This window comes from Protopterus annectens, chromosome 3.part1 (assembly GCF_019279795.1).
Source record: "Protopterus annectens isolate FY-2018-M chromosome 3.part1, PAN1.0, whole genome shotgun sequence".
Lineage (NCBI taxonomy): Eukaryota > Metazoa > Chordata > Ceratodontiformes > Protopteridae > Protopterus > Protopterus annectens.
Window position 1 is genome coordinate 690,494,905 of NC_056732.1, and position 20,488 is coordinate 690,515,392.

The window sequence follows — 20,488 nt, forward strand, 5'->3', positions numbered from 1 at the left end:
AAACCCAGTTTGTTAACAGTGTACAAGACCCATGTTAAAGCCATGTCTGTAGTTCACTGAGTTGAGGTTTACTGGATTGTGATCAACAGTTTGTGACTCTATCTATGAATAAGAATATACTCAAATACACACACATTTATATATATTTATATATATATATATATATATATATATATATATATATATATATATATATACACACACACCCACACACACACACACACACACACACACACACACACACACATACACACGCACACACGCACACACACACATGAAGTGTACAATGAAGCTGAAGAAATTTGGTGTATGATTCATACATTGCAACAGTGTAACTTCATGCAAACCATGCACAAAATTTAGCTATTTTATTCTGCAGTATGACATAAAAATACCTGGGGGGTTATAAAAGTTTGCCAAGTGTGTCTAACTCTACCATACATGCATTCCATGCTATGCCTGTTACAGCAACAAGATTATGTATTTCGGTGACATCTACAAAGTGTACATTTAATAAATGCTGTACAAGTGCAAGCAGCAATCCTGCTAAATTGGTTTGCTAGAGGATGTCCACACAGAATCTGGACTGCCATCCCCTGTGGAGGAAGGAGGTATTGGCCCACTAGGAGTGAAAGGATCAGTATCAGTGTCTGTTTCACCTTCAGCTAAATATCGTTTTTCCCTCATCCAACTAGATCCACTATTGAGGCCAAAAAAGTCATCCTTATCTTGGGAAATGCTAAATCCACTTGGTGAGCGCTCAAGTTCCTCATGATTGACAGAAAGAAGGGAGAGAGGTGTGTCACTGTCTCTTACATTGCTTTCATGTTGCTTTGGGGAAACTCTGTTTGAATAGGAGCTGAAAAACTCCCCATCAGACTGCAAGCCACGCTTGGATTCTATAAGAGTTATGATAGGCAAAACCGTTGGTCTTTCTGTATATGATGGAACAGTAGGTGTAGCAAATCTCATGCAGGTTTGCCCAGCAGCATAGTTCCTTGGTTCTAATGAAAAGAAGCCATATGGGCTCACTTTGTGAACAGGAATTTGATAAAAATTTGACTGCTGTGCATATGTACATGGGTCAGCATAGTTTGAGATGACACGATTGATCTCAGAATATCGGTCTTCCCCATCCTTGTCCTCTGGCAGGCTCTGGTGTGATGGAGTTCCTTTTATGCAATATCTAGTTGGCTCCACCTGCCACTGATCCATTTGCTGCAAGTGCATATCAACTAAAAAATCTATTTTTTTCTCCATGACGTGAACCTAGAGAGAACAAACAGAAAGATATTAAATGGAATACTGGTGAAAAATGAAGACTGCACATAAAAGAAAACAAAACAAAATTTCAGATATAGACATATATTTGCTAAGGAAACAGGTATGAGCCAATTAATTCTAGGAAGCACCCAACCTTGTCAAATGCCTTTTCATTTCTTATTGAAAATAGTGCCTTTTGAAAAAAATGAATCCTTGTGATCATTTAAATTAAAATGAGCTTATTTATGATTTCACGAAAAGGACATAAGAAACTTACTCAAACAGATTCTCCATTTCAAGTGTTTTTTCTCTCTCTCTCAGGATAGATCAATTCCAAACAAAAAGGGATTTGGTAAAGACGAATTAATTGATTTAAACATTCTAAGTTCTTAATGCAACAAGAAAGAAACAGATTTATGTCCCACAGGGTTGAGAACTGCAAGTAATTCCCACAAATGTTAGCTGTTACTAAGCTGTATTCATACTTGCCTAGTGTTAGGGACTAATCATCCTCATGACATCAAAGATCCTGGCATGAGAGACAACTAACTTTCACCCTACCTTTGTCTAGCTTTATAAGTATAGGGTCTATGTGCCTTGACAGTGGAGTCACCAATTATTAAGAGATTTCTGTTTTCCATGAACCAGTGACAGTGTAAATACAGTCTACAGATTGGTGATGCAGTGACATGTGATAATGTGATAATATGGTAATACTATTTTTATGCTGAAATTTAGCCTTCTGGATTCTAGAGGGGTTAATAACTGAGTTTTTGATAGCCACTGCATTTGCTACTTTGGTGGCTCATGCAGAATCATGTTGATCTAGCTACAGTAATTAAAGTGAATTCTGACTGACCCAAAAAAAAACTTTCAGCAAAAACCTCAGAGATAAGTTTTCCATATTAATTGTGGGAGGATATTCCCTCCACTCCCAAGTATATATATATATATATATATATATATATATATATATATATATATATATATATATATATATATATATATATTAAACTGTCACGGTGTCACGGAAAGTTATTTGGGCAATATTCCATCAACCTACCAGCACTGCCAAAGATGTACGGGTGGTACAGTGTGATGTGTTGTGAAAATACCTGCACCTCTCATAGGGAATGCTGTGTATGCCACATTAGACTATCTAAGAGTACCTAGTGCTACAAGTCTGGCTACAGAAGAGACACAAACTGATTTGTCTTCCATGTCAGCCAAGAGAATTTCTTTCTTACAAGGGTAAATGTCCTGAACTGTTATCTGGCTGCTTAGTGTACTGAAAGTTTAGAATAAGAGGATACAATAACAGCCAGTACTAGGGGAAGCAGTAATATAAAATCAGCAGTCAACTGCACGATAGCATCTCTCAATGCAGCAAAGTACAACTAATAGTAGCTAAGTTTAGTACAGTGTCAGGAGACCAAGTTAATAGGTGGATTGCCCTCCTGGAAGTGTGAAGTACAGCTTAAGGAGAGTATCAGAAAGGTCTCTTGTCTTATTTTAACTTTTGCTTCCTATGATCCTGTGGAGAACTTACTCACAAACATGAATGGAAGACAGAATGAGGAAGACCTACAAAATGAACATGAAACACCTGGTTGAATGATAAAGTGGAATAATTTGTAAAAAAACAAAACAAAAAAAAAAAAAACAAAGGAATGAAAAACTAATATAAGTATATATGAAGTCCCAGATGGAGAGGAGCAGCATGACTCCTGCATTCTATGATTTAGAGTCAGATGACAAGCTTCATAGTTATGTTGTCTATTTGTTTACTTACATAAAAAAGGAGAAAAAAGGAAGATGGCTGACATCAATAAAAAGAGGTAGGGGCAATCCTTACCTTAAAGTGGTATATTATAAACAGTGCATATATTTTTAATAAATGTTACGACTGTAACTGAATATATTAAGACTTGTCACTTGATTGTTACTATGATAAACAGATATTTATATGAAATGCTGATTATTCATTATTTCTCATCTTGCATCAGAAATGAAAATAGAAATCTATATTTGGTATTCATTAACTGAAGGATAGACACATTGTGCATTGTTAAGTTACAATGCTGCTATTCACTTGGTCATGTAGCATTTAATATTTAGTAAGATACAAAAAGCCTTACTGTAAGTTTAAGTTCTACATTAAATACTAATTCATAATAAGCACTGGATTAGAAGTTATTATGAAAGTCAGCTGTGTAAGTAAATTACCTCAATGATTTTGTTTGTGTCTTTCGGCTTTTCCCGGTTAGGGGTCGCCACAATGGAACTCCGGTCCGCTAATGATTGGCAGTTGATTTTTACATACTGTCTTGCCAGGCCTGACGCACAACCTTCAATGAAGGTACACCCATTCATGCATGTCTCCATGCAGAAGACGTTCTAGCTGAGAATCGAACCAGACAGCGTTTTACTGTGAGGCGACAACGCTACCGCAGCACCACGCTAAATTACCTCAATGGTAAATGTTCTAAAAGATCACCACTGCAGTAGCCTAAGGTATATGGGTTCTACCCCCTGTGACTAGAGAGCTTTTTAAAGAAACAAGGTGCCTTCCACAAGCTCCAACACTCTGGAGGTAGAGGAAAAGCTCCATATAAAAGCAGGAGGAGCAGGAAAAAAGCTTCAGATCATTTTTACCTAGGAGGGAGGCAGAGCCATGAAAGAAAATGCTAGGAAACAAACCCAGCAGTAAACTATCTACAAAAAAGTGTAAACATCCACACCATGGAACCATATAAAGAAAACAAAGAAAGTAAGGGGTCTGGAAAGAGGAGGAACTACTGCAACAGGAATCTATTAGAACATCTACTTTTAAGATAAATTTACTTACACAACTCTACTGTGCTCAGTATGTTGCAGTAGCCTAAGCCATACGAGTGATTGCCATAGTTTAGAGAACTGAAAAGGGGACTAGGCCAATAAATAAGACTACAGGAGCCCCTTAAGAATGGTCCTAGCAATGTCTGCTTTTGACCTGGAAAAGGAATCCAGTTTGAGTGCTTCTAGAGTCCACCTCTTTCTAAAAAAAATCATAGAAGCTAAAAGCCCTTGTGAAATAGGCCCTAACCTTGCTAGAAGTGACTTACTATGGTAAGTATAACAAAAAGTAACAGCATGAGACAATCACCTGCAAGTGGTCTGTTCTGACACTGCTTGTCCTTTCCTCTTACCTTCAGGGAAGTCAAAAAGCTGCTCAGCTTTCCTAAAGACTACAATTGTGTCTGTTGTATCTGAGCTGCCTGTGAACATCCACATTTTGAAGAATCTTTTCTTCCTTATTCTTGGGTTCATTAAAGAAGACAGAGAGCTGAGTAGTTTGACTTAAAGTAAACTCTGAGATCATATTTATGCATGAAAGAAGGATTAGTCCTCATAGAAACCCTGTTCTTTTAAAACATGTGGTGGGATGGACTCACTCTGGTAGTCTCCTAGCAGATGTCACACACTGAATAAAACAGTCTTCCACATTAAGAACCTCAATACAGCCTGATGAGCTGGTTCAAATGGAGACAAAATAAGCTTTACAAGTACAAAGCTGAGACTCCAAGAAGAAGCCACCTGTTTCCCAAGGGGCGAATATGAAACATCTCTTTCAGAAACTATTTAACTTGCGCAGTTAGAAAGGAGGATCAAGAGGCAGACAAACAGAAACGGGCTAAAAATGCACCTTGATAGAGGAATAAGAAAGGCTAGAGGACAATAACTCAGATAAATAATCATGAACCAGAGGCAGTTAGTTCTAAACAGTGTCCTGGTCCTTGAAGTGGCACCAACTAGAAAATCTTTTCCACTTGTACATGTATAATTTCATAGTAACAGGTTTTTCACCTCCTTTAGTACCTGCTCTTTGTCCTCAGGAAAAAAGTGCCTAAAAGGTATTAGAATTCCATCACAAATTATATCATACAGGCAATTAGTTGAAGATTTTTAAGGTCAGGGTGTATAAAACAATTTTTGTCTTATAAGAGCAAATCCAAGTCTGTGGGGAAGCCATGGCGATTGCGCTTGGCCAGACTGAAAAGAAGGAATAACCACTGTTGTGTGGGTCAGAAAGGAGTCAGAATATCCTGGATATCACTGGAAAGGGTAGAAAAGCATACAGGGACATTCCTATCCATGGGAAAGACAAGCCTTCTGTCTTCCACACCTGTTTGCAAGAACTCCTGGAGCAAAATTTCTTTAGCTTTCTGTCCTGAAAGGAGAGAAACAGATCTACCTGAGGTGTTCCACACAGCTGGATCAAATCTTGGAAGACCCCAGAATGAAGTTTCCATTCATGGGAGTCTGCCCTGGTTCTGCTAAGCTTGTCTGCAATCAAGTTTTACTCTGATGGAACAAATGAAGACTGCAGCGTCAAAATGAGCTAAGTTCCTATCTCCTAGGCTATCACGGTTAGTCTACAAAGATGGTAAGATCTGGTATCCTCTTATTTGTTTATGTACCACATCACTATGCAGTCATCTGTGTAAAATTCCAGATGGCCTGATGACCAGAGAAGATTTAAGGCTTTCAAAGCACTGATCACTGTGAACATCTTTTTGACACTTTTGTGCTTCTCTCTGTCTACAGTGTTACACAGAGTTTGTAGTTTTACCCCTTTGGAAACTACTCCCCATGTCACATTTGATGCATCAGCAGTTAAAGACTGAGGGAGTAGTAAGGGAGAGATGGAGATCCTGACTGCAAAAGATCTGGTTTATCAACAAAAATCCCTTTTGCAAATTCCAGAACTAGAATCTGAAAGGACAGAGGGTGTAGATGCTAAATCTAAACTGATTAGAGATATCATTGTATTTTCCTCATGTGGAGTCTGGACAGGGGATGCATGATAATCACAGCTGCCATGTATCCCAAAATTCTGAGAAATTGCATTGCAGATGCATGACTTTAACTGGAGAAACACAGGATGAACAGCTGAAACATCTCTACTTTGTCTGGCGGAAAAAAGGCTCTTCCCAAGGCAGAATATAACAGATATCCTAGGAATACAGTTCTGTGTGAAGAGGTGAGAAAGGATTTTTGAACATTGATTTGAAAATCCTGACTGAGTAGAAAAGGGATGTCAAACTCCTGCTGTTGGGAAATAGCACTGGGTGCTAGATGTACCAGTTGTGGCTCTGTTCATGACCAAGAATTGCTAGGTTAAACTTAGTTTGGGAACTTCTTTCAGTTGTTATAAGACTAGTGGCTTGCATAGCTGGTCTTAGGCATAGGCAAACTACCTGACTACCTAGGGAGCCATTCAGTTAGGAATGCTTTTTAACTTTTCATTTTATTTGTATAAGTACAAAAGCTGCTTGTAACAGCTCTTGTGGCTGAAGTAGCCCTGTTCAGACCTGCAATGGCTGCAGCACCCCTTATATATGCATTGATCACTCATTTCATGGGTGTTCTCTGTTTAACCAATGACACTGACCACCAATCAGAAGCCTACAAATTTTAATGAAATGAGCACACACCAGTCTTGAATGCGATAGTTGATGTAGGAGTCCAGAGCTAGTGTCACACAGAAGACCTGGTCTGTGTGCTTAAGTAGAAACACTGGAATGTTGTGATTAGTCTGCAGTACAGAATAGCCTAGATTATAGCCAGTACATTTTTATCTTGGCAGTCAATCAGATACAATGTGCAGTGGACCAGTAATGATATCCACTGCCCAAGACATCATTTCATTATTTTTTTTTAAACACTGATTGTGGTTGTGTTGTGGACACAAGTGAAGGACATTACTGTGGCTATTATTTCGACTGCTTCCTAGTGATTACACATCGGTGATAATTATAATAGCTTTGTGTCTGAGGGGGCTGTGCTTGGATGAAAGTAAAGGTGTAGTTCTAAGAATGCTGTTACCTTGGTGGGGTGGGAATATATTGCTGTGATGACTATTTTTCACTTTCTTCACAATCAAACATCAAATGTGTACTCAGGCGGTCACTGTTTGTGGTTAGTGGCCATGTTGTTTAAATACAACTAGCAGAAAAAAGTTGAAATACATTACTGCAGTCATTAGTTTATTCACATTCATCTCAATCTAACATCAGAGGGTTACAGAGAATTTGGCTGTTTTGGTGAGTGATTATGAGGTGAGAACACATGTTATCGATATGTTTGACAACCTCAACTTGAGAAAGATTCCATTTGTTCTTTATTTTTAATCTCAATCTAACACCAAAGGGATAGATAGAAGGTGTCTATCTTTTTTTTTTTGGGGGGGGGGGGGTAGGAAGGAATGCACTAGTCCAAGATACAATTTATGTATCCTCAGAACTGAACATTAAGTCTTGGACACAATTTGTTTCTTCCTTAAAAAAAGACTGAATTTTTTTCCTATTCATGATTTTTGTTCGGGCCACCACTGGATCAAAATGTTGGAAAAAAAGTTTGAAATGTATCCCAGAACATCTAGATCCTCAGGGCTTCTGGGGGCATAGCAGCCCCCAGACTCACAGCTTAAGTGAATTATTTCCTTCACAACAGTAGTGCAGTCTTTGAGAGTTAAAGTGTGTTGAAAGGCTGAGGAAAAAACTGAAGAGCAACATGAAGTACAAAAAAAGTAATTCGCTGAGTGATATGGGGAGGCCAAGATGGCAAGAAAACAGGAGGCACTGGGAAGAAAACTGGCAGGCAGTGTGTGTGTGTGTGTGTGTGTGTGTGTGTGTGTGTGTGTGTGTGTGTGTGTGTGTGTGTGTGTGTGTGTGTGGTGATGATTTCTTTTGCCTAGAAATCCATTTCACCTAAGATTTGCTATGATGGCTTGCATTGTAATTAGGCAGGGTATTATATTTAGGCCAACCCAATATGTATGTGTGACTATTTACCTTAAATGGGGTATAGCTATTTATAATATGAGCATTTGATAAAGACATCTATTATTTTACTTTTTACTGCACATAAAGGTATTATTTCTACCCATCCACTCATCCAGGTTGCCTATGAGGACAGTGAGGGCAATGTTTGTTTAATATGAAGGAGGAGTCTGTTCTGAAGGACAGGAATGCATTGCATGAAATATCTAGCATGCCAGCAGGTTCAGTTTATGTTATGGTGAAGGTTGAGGTCTTTAGACTATGTGTATTCATGGACTTAACAGTTTTATGAATACGAAGGTGGTCACTCAGGACAGGCTCACTGAGGTCTTGTAGGACAGAAGAGGCCATCCTAAGGATTCTGTATGAGAGAAAAAAGAGAGAGAAAGAGCTTTAATGTATTCTGCATGGGTAATTGCACTCAGACTCTTAATTTTCTTTGTGAGGATATGCTGGCAGTCTTTCAAGTTGGATCATATGTCTAGACAAGTACATGCCAAAGATAACACTGTATTATGTCTAATAAGAGAGAAGTAGAAAGGCATGATACCATCCTTGGACTTGGTGGAAACACCCTTAGTAATTTGATAGGCTACAAAGGAGGATTTCCTTACAACTGTGGCTACAATGTGGCTAAAGGAGACCACACTGTCAAATATGTGCCCAGATCTCTGATAAATGTGTCTGTTTTGAGGGGGTGACTGCCATTAATGTGGTAGGAGCAAAGGCATTTCTATTTGTCAAAGGATATGATACTATACTTTTGGCAACTAGTTTGAGAATGTAGTTGAGGCACCATCTGTCTGTGCAAGTTAGACCTTCTTGTCAAAACTGGGAGTCCCAAGGGGAGTCAGTGATGTCTGAATTTACAGTCACCAGCAAACTTAGCTTGATGTTGACTTTTCCAGAGAATTATAAGTCAAACTAGACAGGCCCCAATACAGAGCTCTTGGGGATACCACTGGTAATGTACCTTTTCATGGGCACTGTGCTCCAAATCTTAATTTGTTGGTATCTTTTGATGAACCAATTTTCTGTCCAGTGGGAAACAAAAAAGTTTACACTTAGTTTGATATGTTTATCTAAGATGCCTGTGCAAAGAATGGCATCAAAAGCTTTGGCTAGTTGGTCGAGGTAAGCTGTGTGCATGGACTTACCCTCATCCAAGGCCTTAGTGACTTTGTCAAAGAAGTTAACACAGTTAAACAGACAGGACCTACCCATCAAAAATCAAAAAATATATATTTGGATGAAGAGACTTTAAGCTGACAAAATGACATGATGAAGCTCTTCATTAAAATAACACTCTAGTAGGTAATTGTGTTAACTACGATTTCCATTCTACTTACTCCATTATCTGCTCTATTTTACAGAGATGAATAGTAGCACTGAGTTATAAAATGAGGAAGAAATAAGTGTCATTTTAGCTATTACTGCTTTTGCTGCTTTTCTACATTCTTATCTATTTCATTTATTTATTTTATACGAAGTACAGATCAACAAGAACAATTTTCAGGCCAGTCCAGAATACAAAGAGAAACAAACAGAAAAATGTATTAGTCATTTTTTTTAAATATGTAATCTCATACTGTATAATTTTACATATGCTATGTTATGTAATGCATGTTTGTTGCTTTTTGTTCTTATGTGCTCTTTTTTCAACATCTAGGGTGAGCCTGAAATAGCTCCAGATGGATCACTGCTACGCCCTGATTAACAAATGTATATAAATAAATAAATAAATAAATACATGACAGATAAATAGATAGACATACAGACAGATGTTGACAGCTATAGATAAATAAAAATACAAATATTTTAAGAATTAAATAATAGGAAGCTAGCATCACACAAATACATATGTAAATATTGCTGAAATCCGAACGGGTAATACACAGCATTCTCAGATCAACATTGGGAAAAGAACTAAAGAAGGGAAACTGCAACTGAAAAATGAATAAAAATAAAATAATAAACTGCTGCTTTATGTAAAGAATAGCTATTTTAAGTTTTCATAATTTTAAAATATAGCTAGGACCACTCTGTTCTGCTATGAAATATAATGATATAATGGCATAGGTGAAGAGAAACTCTGAAAAAATTGTAAAATTTAATATCTGGTTTAAGTAAGTTACATTATAAAAAACACAGTTTTCTACTTACCTGTCTTTCAACTTTGACAAATCTTCCCATCATGCTTTGGTCTTCAATATCAGGCATTGATCCTTTGGCTACATCAGGTTCATTTCTAAGAATGGAAATCTGTTTAGTACCTTTTGAATTTCTTGTTATTAGAAAATTAAGAGTAAAATGGGTTATCTCTTTATCACTACATATCTATTTTTCTATTCTGAATAGTACGCCAATATACAAATAAACATTCTAGTTAATTATGTAATTTACTATTTGTGCTCCCAAACAATATCTACTTTACCATTAAGCTAAACAGACATGATTGAATAGTCAAAATTCATGCCGAAATGAAAATGAAAGAACAGAATAATATAACATAAGAATGGACACTCCTCAGTGAATGGAATACCTGAACTTGTTTAAAAGAATAATATTAAACAAATATGTACAACTGAAAGCACAAAATCAGCATTAGCCAAACCTTGGAGACTGTTGGGAGGGATATGTAAAAGCGCCTTTCTGGGTCTTCTTATGCTTAGGAGTTGATGGTGGCCCAGGAGCAAGTACCATATCTATTCTATAAAGTAAGGAATAATACTTATTTAAAATATGAAATGCACATTATTTCTCAGTTTATGAAAAAAACAGCACATATTACAAATCTGGTTACTTTACCAAAGGTCATAAAATCAGGGGGAGTGAAGGGAGCAAGATCTCTCTGTTTCTTTTTTTCCCAGCAACTACATAAATAAAGACAGAGTGGGTACATTGACTATTACATCTTTGGTAAAGGGAACTGAAAACAGTTCATGAGCAGGTACATTTAATGTAGCTCCCTGTCTTCCTGGTAATTCACTACAGGTAAACATTTGTGCAGAGGGCATTGCATAAAAATATACTGCGGTATTCAAGTTGAGCATTTAGAGCCAGCCAACCAACCAACCGCATTGCAGGCTTCTAGAAATATATCACTGTAATGATTTATTCAACAACATGAATCAACACAGTTACTTAACACCGAAAAGGGTTCAACCCTATATTAAATTCCCAATATTATAACTACCAAAGTAATTCATTTGAAAGGCTGCATCTGGCTTCAAACATTTGCTTGAACTTTGAATATAAATGCAGTTAATAAAAATATATGCAACTTTATGTATTAATTATTAATTTATTGCAAACTGTTGGCCAGGTAAATTCTACTGGACTAAGACTCTTACTCAGGTAAGGCGCAGGATGAATGCTGCACGCTGGTACCAGTGTTCAGAATTATGAACAGTTTACAGGGGTCTCCCAAAAAGTAGTAAACATTCCACCTCACATGCAAAACTCACTTTGAAAAATGCTATTTCTGTCAGGAAATCACATTTTAATTTTCAAAGTGCAAGGGCTCTCAGTATTGGATCTCAGACTTCAAAAAGGGAGTCAGTTAAAATGTGTCAGTTTGAAACAAAACAGATTTCAAAATCTCACATTAAGACATCCATCTAAAATGTGAATCTTCATCAGAAGCATATAAACAGTCTTTGCTAGAATATTGCTATCATTCTGTTCATTTAAGAGTAATAACAAAATGAAACATATAAAATTATGTGAGACCAACTAAACTTAATATACTGTGAATCTTTTTAATAAGTTGAAAGTTTGTGCCGTTTAACATATATCTGCTCATTTGTGAAAATGAATTTCCTTTTCTTTTGCTTAGAGAACAATGAGTTTACTTTTCTGTACATTAAGCAGATAGATAATGGAATAGAGGTTGTCAGTTTTGCTATGACTTTTACAACAACAATGTTAACATAACTCCTTCTGTGTGTTATGTTAAAAAAATCATGCTCAAGTTCTCATTGCATAGTTAGTTATTCAACTGCTTCTGGTTTGAAGCACATATTTAAATGGGACTACATATATCCAGATGTGCTTCTGTCACTATACAGCACACCTTACAACCGCTTACCACAAGAAATCTGGACAAGGCCAGAAATAATGGGGGTAAATCAGGGACAAATTTTAAATACTGCACTTATAAACTTACAGAAAGTTACTAGAAGGACAGATTTTGTGCTAGCATGCACTTTCTCTACTGGATATTAAGTTGGACACTAAAATGTCTGTCATTATTTAGTGATTTTAATCAATTGTCTGTCAGAAAACCACACATTTTATAAAGAACAGATCAAAAATATGAGGCAAAAATCTGGACATTCTTGGAAAATCTGGCCAGTTGAGAGGTATGCTTTACAGCCAAGTATTGACAATTACTTCATTAGTTACACGTGAACATCATTGTTTGCAGTCTTAACATTTTGAGAGATCTGGAAACGGTGGATTATGTTAGTCATGCGACCTCTGTAGGTTTATTCATCAGGTCACTTTCAATCTCTACTTTAGTCAATTCAGGGTCACAGGGAGTTGGAGCCTATAGTGAACAGCAAAAATACTCATGGACAGAATGCTCAGGAGATTATGTGTCTCAGGCAGGTATGGGCCTAGCACTGAGCAGCATACTACCTTCTCCAAGGAGGATGCCACATTACCAACAGAAAATGATTGATTTTAACAACTGGCTTAGCTTCTGGTGTCAATCCAGGAGGGTACAATACTTGACTGCCTGGGAGGACATGGTTGACAGACCACACTGCCTTGCCAGGGATGGTCTGCACATATCCACTCTAGGCTTTCAGATATTGGTGAACACCTTTTCCACCCTCATACAGCCTTGTTTAAGCAATGCCAATCTGAAAAAACTACTGACTTAACTGAACCTATTAAAGGAATATCTGAAGGTGGTACTGCTCGATGCTAGAAATATTAACAATAAATTCCACTCCCGGAAAGCCTTCCTCTCCCTGGAGAGTGTAGACATCTATGTAGTAACAGAAACATGGTTTAAGGTCATGGAGAGTACTCTGCCAGTGTAAGGTTATAATGCTTTTTACATCTTTAGACCAGCTACTGCACAGGAGGGAACTAACGGTGGAGTCAGTCTATATTAAAAACAACTTCACATCCAGACTAGTTAAAATGTATGACCCATTAGAGCTCATACATGTGGAACTCACCATAAACAGGGTGTTGTACCATATCCTTTCAACCTATAGGTCCCCATCCATGTCCCAGGAAACTCATACTCCCTATCTCAATGTACTAGAGTCTCTCAACATTCAACCCAATATGATATTCTTAGGGGGATCTCAACTATCCCTCTATAGACTGGGAATCCTACACCACTTCTAATGCACAAACCCAGCGATTCCTAAACTTTGTTAATACCAGCATCCTGGAACAGTTGGTCCATTCTCCTACCAAGGGTACAAACATCCTTAACCTTGTACTCACGAACATGGGGGGGGGGGGGGGGGCAATATTCCTCATCCAATGTAATGTCTTCGCTCTTCAGATCTGAACATAAGGCAGTATTACTTGAAACAAATTTAAATCAGGGGGATCCAGTGAAACCAACAGTATTTAGGAAATATTCCAAGGCTAAAATTTCACTACTAAGCAATACCTTGGCTAATTTCCAGACACCATGGCATATGCTGAGCTATTTACAAAATCTCTGTACAGTTTTATTGATAGCTGTGCCTACTCACATTAAGAATAAGACAAACTCAAAAGGCAAGCCAACCTGTTAGAATCACAATATCAATTGGTTATACAACAAAAGAAAAAAGATCTTGGCCAAGCATAGGAGGAACAAAGCCATGCATACTAAAAGCCCCCTGACCAATCTAAACAGGCAGCTAAGAGGCTTAACACTTCAAAGGCTAAATTTAAAGAAAATATAGCTTCTCAGACAAAGGACAACCACAAAGCTTTATACAGCTATGTCTGAAACATCAGGAAAGATACACAACAAGTACAATTTATTGTAAATATCATCACCCACACTGAACTGGAGGCCATTGCCAAACTTTTGGCTGACAGGTTCAGTTCAAATTTCTCCTGCCACTCTCCACCCTGCTAGTCTAAAGGAAATACCATATACCATAATCTTCCTAACCATTACTAGGGAATAGGTCATCAGTGCACTTTCTAAGGCCAAAAGCTCTGCATTTGTGGGCCCCAATAACATCCCAGGATGTTTAGAAAACAGCATGAAACATGACCTCTCTGGTCCATTTGAATCACTTTTCAACTGGAGCCTTCAATCAGGTTTTGTGCCCAAGGAATGGAAGATGGCTACAGTTATTTCCCAGCACAAAGGAGGTCCAACCACTAATATTGGTAACTACAGATCCATAAGTCTTACAAGCCTCATATGTAGGGCCATGGAAACAATCATCATGGAAATGATAAATGAGGACATAGGTAACCTGCAAACACTGGACCCATCGCAGTTTGGCTTTGTTAAGGGAAGGTCATGCCTATTAAATCTTGTGGACTTTTTTGAAAGGGTCACCAAAGCACTGGATGAAGTTAAGACTTTGCACACATCTTACTTTAACCTGGCCACAGCTTTTGATACAATACCACACTCAGACATTATAGAAAATCTCACTAATTTAGATATAAACCCTTTATCACCCACTGGATAGCCAACTGGCTCACTGATACGAGCCAGGAGGTCAAAATAGGTGAGGCCACCTCCACCAAGAGACTAGTCACAATTGGAGTCCCCCAGGGATCCGTACTGGGCCCACTCCTTTTTGGCATCTATTTCTCTGAAATGGAAACAAATGCTGAAGGTTTATGGCTGACTAAGTTTGCAGATGATTGCAAGCTGGTGATTATCATCCAGCCCCTGCAGATACTAGCATTTTTTGAGAAGGTCTATCTCTGACTAACAAATGGTGCCAAAGCCATGGTCTTAAAATCAGTGCTAAGAAATGCATAATTGTACCCTATATGAACTCAACCATCCCGGCTAATTACCATGTTGATAATGCAGCCTTAGGAGTTAACCCAGTGGTCAGGAATCTGGGTACACATGTAGACAGTAGCCTTACCTTTGACCTCCACATGGCCATAGTGGTGAGGAAATCTTTTTATGTTGTGCAACTTATAAGTAAGGGCATGGCATTTAGGGCCAAAGAGGTCATTATCCCACTGTACTCCACCTTTATCAGACCAGTCATAGAGTACAATGCTCCCTTTGGTATGTACCTGAACAGGCATATGCAGCAACTAGAGCAACCTCATTGGTTCCTTACAAAAAGAATACAAGGCATAACAGACCTGCCTTATGCAGAGTGCCTTAAAGTCCTTTTCCTCTACTCAGTCTTCTATATATTCCAGAGGGGGGTCTATGCCTCACTTATAAGGCAGCCACAAACCTCACACTTGTGAATCTTCAACATATTTGTAAATCAATGAGTACCAGAAATACAAGGTCTAGGGATCTGATTTTTTTTCTGTGACATAAACAAAACATGCTGGAGAGACAGATATGTGTCCCAGAGACTGCCACTCCTATGGAACAGGCTTCCCATCCATGTGAAGCTGAGCTTTTCTATCACCCAGTTTAAATACAACCTAGACCTGTGTATGGGAATAGGAAATTTATACTGGGCCTAGCACCCATGTCCCTTATGGACAGAAGTAACTTATAAATGCCTGGCTGTCAATGTCCTATTCAGAAAAAGGACATCATTATTCTTTTGGGAAAATGTGGCTATGCTTAGAAAGACCCCTCAGGTTATTAGCCTAGTAACAATCTATGAATCTATGTCAGTTCACTCTTTTATGTGTGTGCCTGTGAAAAACACACACACACACACACACACACACACACACACACACACACACACACACACAAACACTCGCAGCTAAGTATAGTTTAAAGGGACTGGCCAGTTCCCTCTCAGCTTGTCTTTTGGCTGTGAGAAGAAACCTGGGACATGGTGAAAGAGCACAAAAGGGAGTATGTGTTTATTTTACATTTGTTTATTTTGTGTTTAAAATTATGTTGGACTTCTGTAATAAATTTTATTATAATATTCCTTAGAATAAGATGACCTGAATATACAGCAGTCTATACTTCCAGAAGAATGTACAAAAACCTACCAGAACAGCCCACTCATGCGTGTGTTTGTTTAAAGTTCCCTATATGTGTTACATTACTAGCAGAGTGGAGACCATGAATGGCACATCTGTGGAAAGTAAATTGAAGTATATCTGCTGTAACACTCAATGATCAAGGGTTCCTCAAGTCAACATATGCAAAACATAGAAGATCTAGCCATCAGGCCCGAGGTACAATATTCCAAATCCTTCTTGGCAGTGGACTCCATATGCCAGCTCCCACCTACACACTGGTGTAACAGTGTTTACATGCCAATTAAGTATAAAAGACAGACTGTTCTTTCTCAGTTCCCAAACATGAAGTTGCAAAAGCAAAGCATAAGACAAGAGATCAAATATATATAACTAGCAACTTTCAGGCAGTCAGCAGAAAACTTAAATCACATGACTAGCGCGCAGCATTACATGGAAAGAAGCATTATAAGCATGTCAACCATCTGACGTGCCTTGAAGCTCAGGAGGCGTAATGTCCATTTTATGCATCTATCTCATTATCTCTGAAGGTGTCTTGTTTTGAAATTGCAGCATACGCAAGGCTTGACCATCCACAGCACATTCCAGAACCACAGAAAATGATTAACAAGAAAACACTGCAAGAAGTGCAGGGCAACCCAAGTGGACATGATCAAGGTCTGAGAAGGACAGTCTGCAAATGACACTTGCATGCACAGGAAAGCAATGCCTACAGAAGAGTGAGCTATTATAATACCTTGTGCCATCCTGATACATGTTAAAAGTAAGCAGTAATGGCTCAGAGTGTTGGCTTTACAAGGAAAAACTGGACCACCCAGGAATGTTATGGCATTAGGCCTCTCCACTCCTGTAAAGAACATTATTTTTATGTAACATTCAACCTGGATGGTATTACTGCACTCAGAAAATAGGACACTTGTAATGTTATATTCAACATGTGTTGCTGTCATAATAAATACACACACACACACACACACACGTGTGTGTGTATATATATATATATATATATATATATATATATATATATGTGTGTGTGTGTGTGTGTGTGTGTGTGTGTGTGTGTGTGTGTGTGTGTGATTTTTATACATTTTAGCTCATATAACATTAATTATTACTATAATGATATGAATTAATATTTGCTGCAAAGATTCAGTTGGGAAAATGCTGAAACAAGTGTGCACTTTTCTATTTTGTTGATAGTTATATTACTGCACTTCAATTAATTTTGTTTGGTATTGTTTTTCAATAGCAGTCATAATTATGTTGAGTTTTGCTGTTCGTGAGTTATGATTTACAGATATTAAGAGTGAATTAAGTAGCAACTGCCCTTCTAATTAGACACTACAAATGAAGCTCATAATCCAAAGATAAGTATGACTGAATCTTTGCTAATATCCTGGAACCAAAAGTACTGAAAAAAGAGGATCTGCAGCAACAATCAGAATGTTAATTAGAAATATTACTAAGCTCAAATCCTTAGGGCAGCTATACAACCATGCAAGAGTGTGCACTCATAGTCTAAGTCATAACATTTCATGGTGAAGCAATCAGCTCTCCTCTCCATCTGGCAGTTGGTGCAAAGCATTGTCTATGAGCTAAAGTTCTGGTGGTACAGGGTTTGATTCCCTCAGTTCCCCATTTGCTTTCTGTGTGACCATGAGTAAGTCACTTAACCAGATGTTGCTCCTGGGCTGCCCCTGGAAAGGACCTGTGTCCATTGGGTCTACCTAGTTAACAAATGGGTATTATTATTAAAGTGATATGCAGTCTTACAAGCAGGATGCATCCTAGCTTAACATGAAAGTGGGAGTTGTCAACATAAGAATCATAAGAGGGATTCTTCCACCCCCCCCCAGCTGAAATTACATTACCTGTTGAAACTCCATGATAGACTTGTTCTAGAGTGCAGTCCTAAAGAAAAAAGTTAGCAGTGCCAGAGCCTAGAAATATAGAAGAATGACTGTTTGATGTTCACAAACACTTTTGTCTTTTACTTGTATGGACTTCGAACCCTACTTGATGAACATAAGACTTTCATAATCACATTCATCTCTTTTATTTTTAGAGTGTTCTTTAAGCATTCTAATGTCAGTGTACACAAACAAAGGGGACATTCACAGCTGTGGGCAGTACAAAAGCATCAAACTCCTATCATAATGCATGAAAGTAGTGGAGAGGGTGACTGATAAAAAACACACATGGCTGTAGAAAGTAAAATGGGAGATGAGCAATATGGATTCAAATAAAGATGTAGCATGATCAACTCAACGTTTGCAGTGAGACAGACAGTGGAGAAGAAACTGGAGGCAAAGAAAGAGTTGAAATGGGCATTCCTAGACTAGGAAAAAGCATATGACAAGATCCAAATAATGCCAGTTTGGGCAGTTCTACAATGGTTTGATGGCCCAGAAACTAGTAGAATTAAAGCAATTTTTGTACAAGGACTCAATCACACAACTAGGAACAGTGTTCAGATAACAGAGTAGTTACCAAGTAGGAATGGATGTGCATCAGAGGTCAGCTCTGAGTCAACAACTGTTCATACTGGTGATGGACTACACTAGCAAGCGGTCAGAGATGACATGTAAACAAAGCTGCTGTATGCAAACAATGGCAATTGGAATGCAAAACTAAAGGAATGTGGGATGGAAATGAGTTCATAAAAGAGATGTGTCAATGTTTTCACCTTCAGACTCAATCACAGTACCATCAGTATCATGTTGTACAACATTCTCCCTTGAATTAAATAGCCCCACTTGTGCTGTCGATGGTTTACGGTATGCTGTACCACTACCATAAGCCTGTCGGTCGCGGTACATCTTTTTAGTCTTGTTAAATTTAAGTCTTTCTAGGAGCTGGTCGATACTAGAGAATGACCTCTCATAGTCGTACTTATACCTAATGAAATCCTTGTTAGAGGAAATGTCAGTGTTTAACTCAGAAACTTCTTTAGTGAGAACATCTGTTTGTAATGAATAGTGCTTGATCATCAAGTTCAACAAGTCAAACCCTTGTTGATCAAAAAGAGCAATCAGCTCTAAATGAAAGGGAGAATCTGCAATCATTCCAGTGGGGTACTGGTGGAACCACAAGCCCTTCGGTACTATGCGCTCGTGCAAACATTGTTTAAAATAAACAATTTCCAACCGTAATTTTTTTAAGTTTGAGCAATTTGTAATAAAAAAGTTTTAACATTTCAGCTAAAGGCTGCAAACTGACCTGTGCATTCTCGGTGTTACCGGCCAGTAGATCCTGGCTTCGTCCAAAAGCAGCTGCTAATGTTGTGGTATCTTTAATCCAGTCAGTGAAGCATGGAGCTCCAATAAGCCCTGTAACACCATTTTGTATGCACGTACGCTCACCTGCCATAAGAATAGGGCCATCTGCTGACCCAGATAATCCATGTTGTGCATGGGGAAGAGAAAAGTTGCTATTACCCGAAGCAACACTTCCAAACTGGTTGCCATTGTTAACCTGTTGTTGATCAGAAGGAAGAAGCACCACCCCATTCTGTAGGGGAGTGAGTGGAGCTTGACTATGTTGTAAGCCAAAAGCTTCCACTGAATCCAAATGAGTTACAATTGCATCCATACTCTGAGACAGAGCATTCAGCAATGCTTTAATGCTCGGAGAATCCAACTGTTGCTGAGTAGGAGTGAACAAACTAGGACTAGATGGGTTGCTTGGAACACCAGATGCCATGACTAAAACACTCAACGAATTGGGTGAATGAGACATGATCCAAACACAAGTGCACCAAACACCCAGACTTGTCCACAGCAAAATAAATTTATTGTAAAGCGCTTTTCATCACTGTGATACAGTGACTTCATCAGACATGTTTAAAAGCAATTAATTCATTTTAAATAACATTTAAAATTTACCCCATGGTACAAACCTTCCAATCAATTCATTGTGTTAATTAATTCAAACACCTTAAGTAATTAAACACTGCGCCCAATGTTAATATCCACTAGTTAGTATTTAACCAGGGCAGGTTATATAGAATGTCATGTATTATTTTTTTATATATTTGTCGTTTTTATTCTATCATATTTATGTACTTTTTAACAATATATATACTTTTAACTATTCATATATATCTTTAATAACTTGTTTGTAACAGTGTTTAATTACTTAAGGTGTCTGAATTAATTAACACAGTGAGTTGATTGGAAGGTTTGTACCATGGGGATAAATTTTAAATGTTATTTAAAATGAATTAATTGCTTTTAAACATGTCTGATGAAGACACTGTATCACAGTGA

The 20,488-nt window shown here is 38.0% G+C and overlaps 1 protein-coding gene across 1 annotated transcript in view; it reads right to left on the reverse strand.

The window, feature by feature from the left end:
- Positions 1-229: 229 nt before the first annotated feature.
- KCNQ3 (potassium voltage-gated channel subfamily Q member 3) overlaps positions 230-20,488 on the reverse strand; it is a 1,103,931-nt gene continuing 1,083,672 nt past the window's right edge. The window contains exons 13-15 of the mRNA XM_044066246.1: positions 10,702-10,797; positions 10,251-10,335; positions 230-1,269 (exon numbers count right to left, since the gene is read on the reverse strand). Coding sequence (XP_043922181.1) covers positions 547-1,269; positions 10,251-10,335; positions 10,702-10,797 — 904 coding nt within the window. The 3' untranslated portion in view covers positions 230-546. The remainder of the gene's footprint in view (positions 1,270-10,250; positions 10,336-10,701; positions 10,798-20,488) is intronic.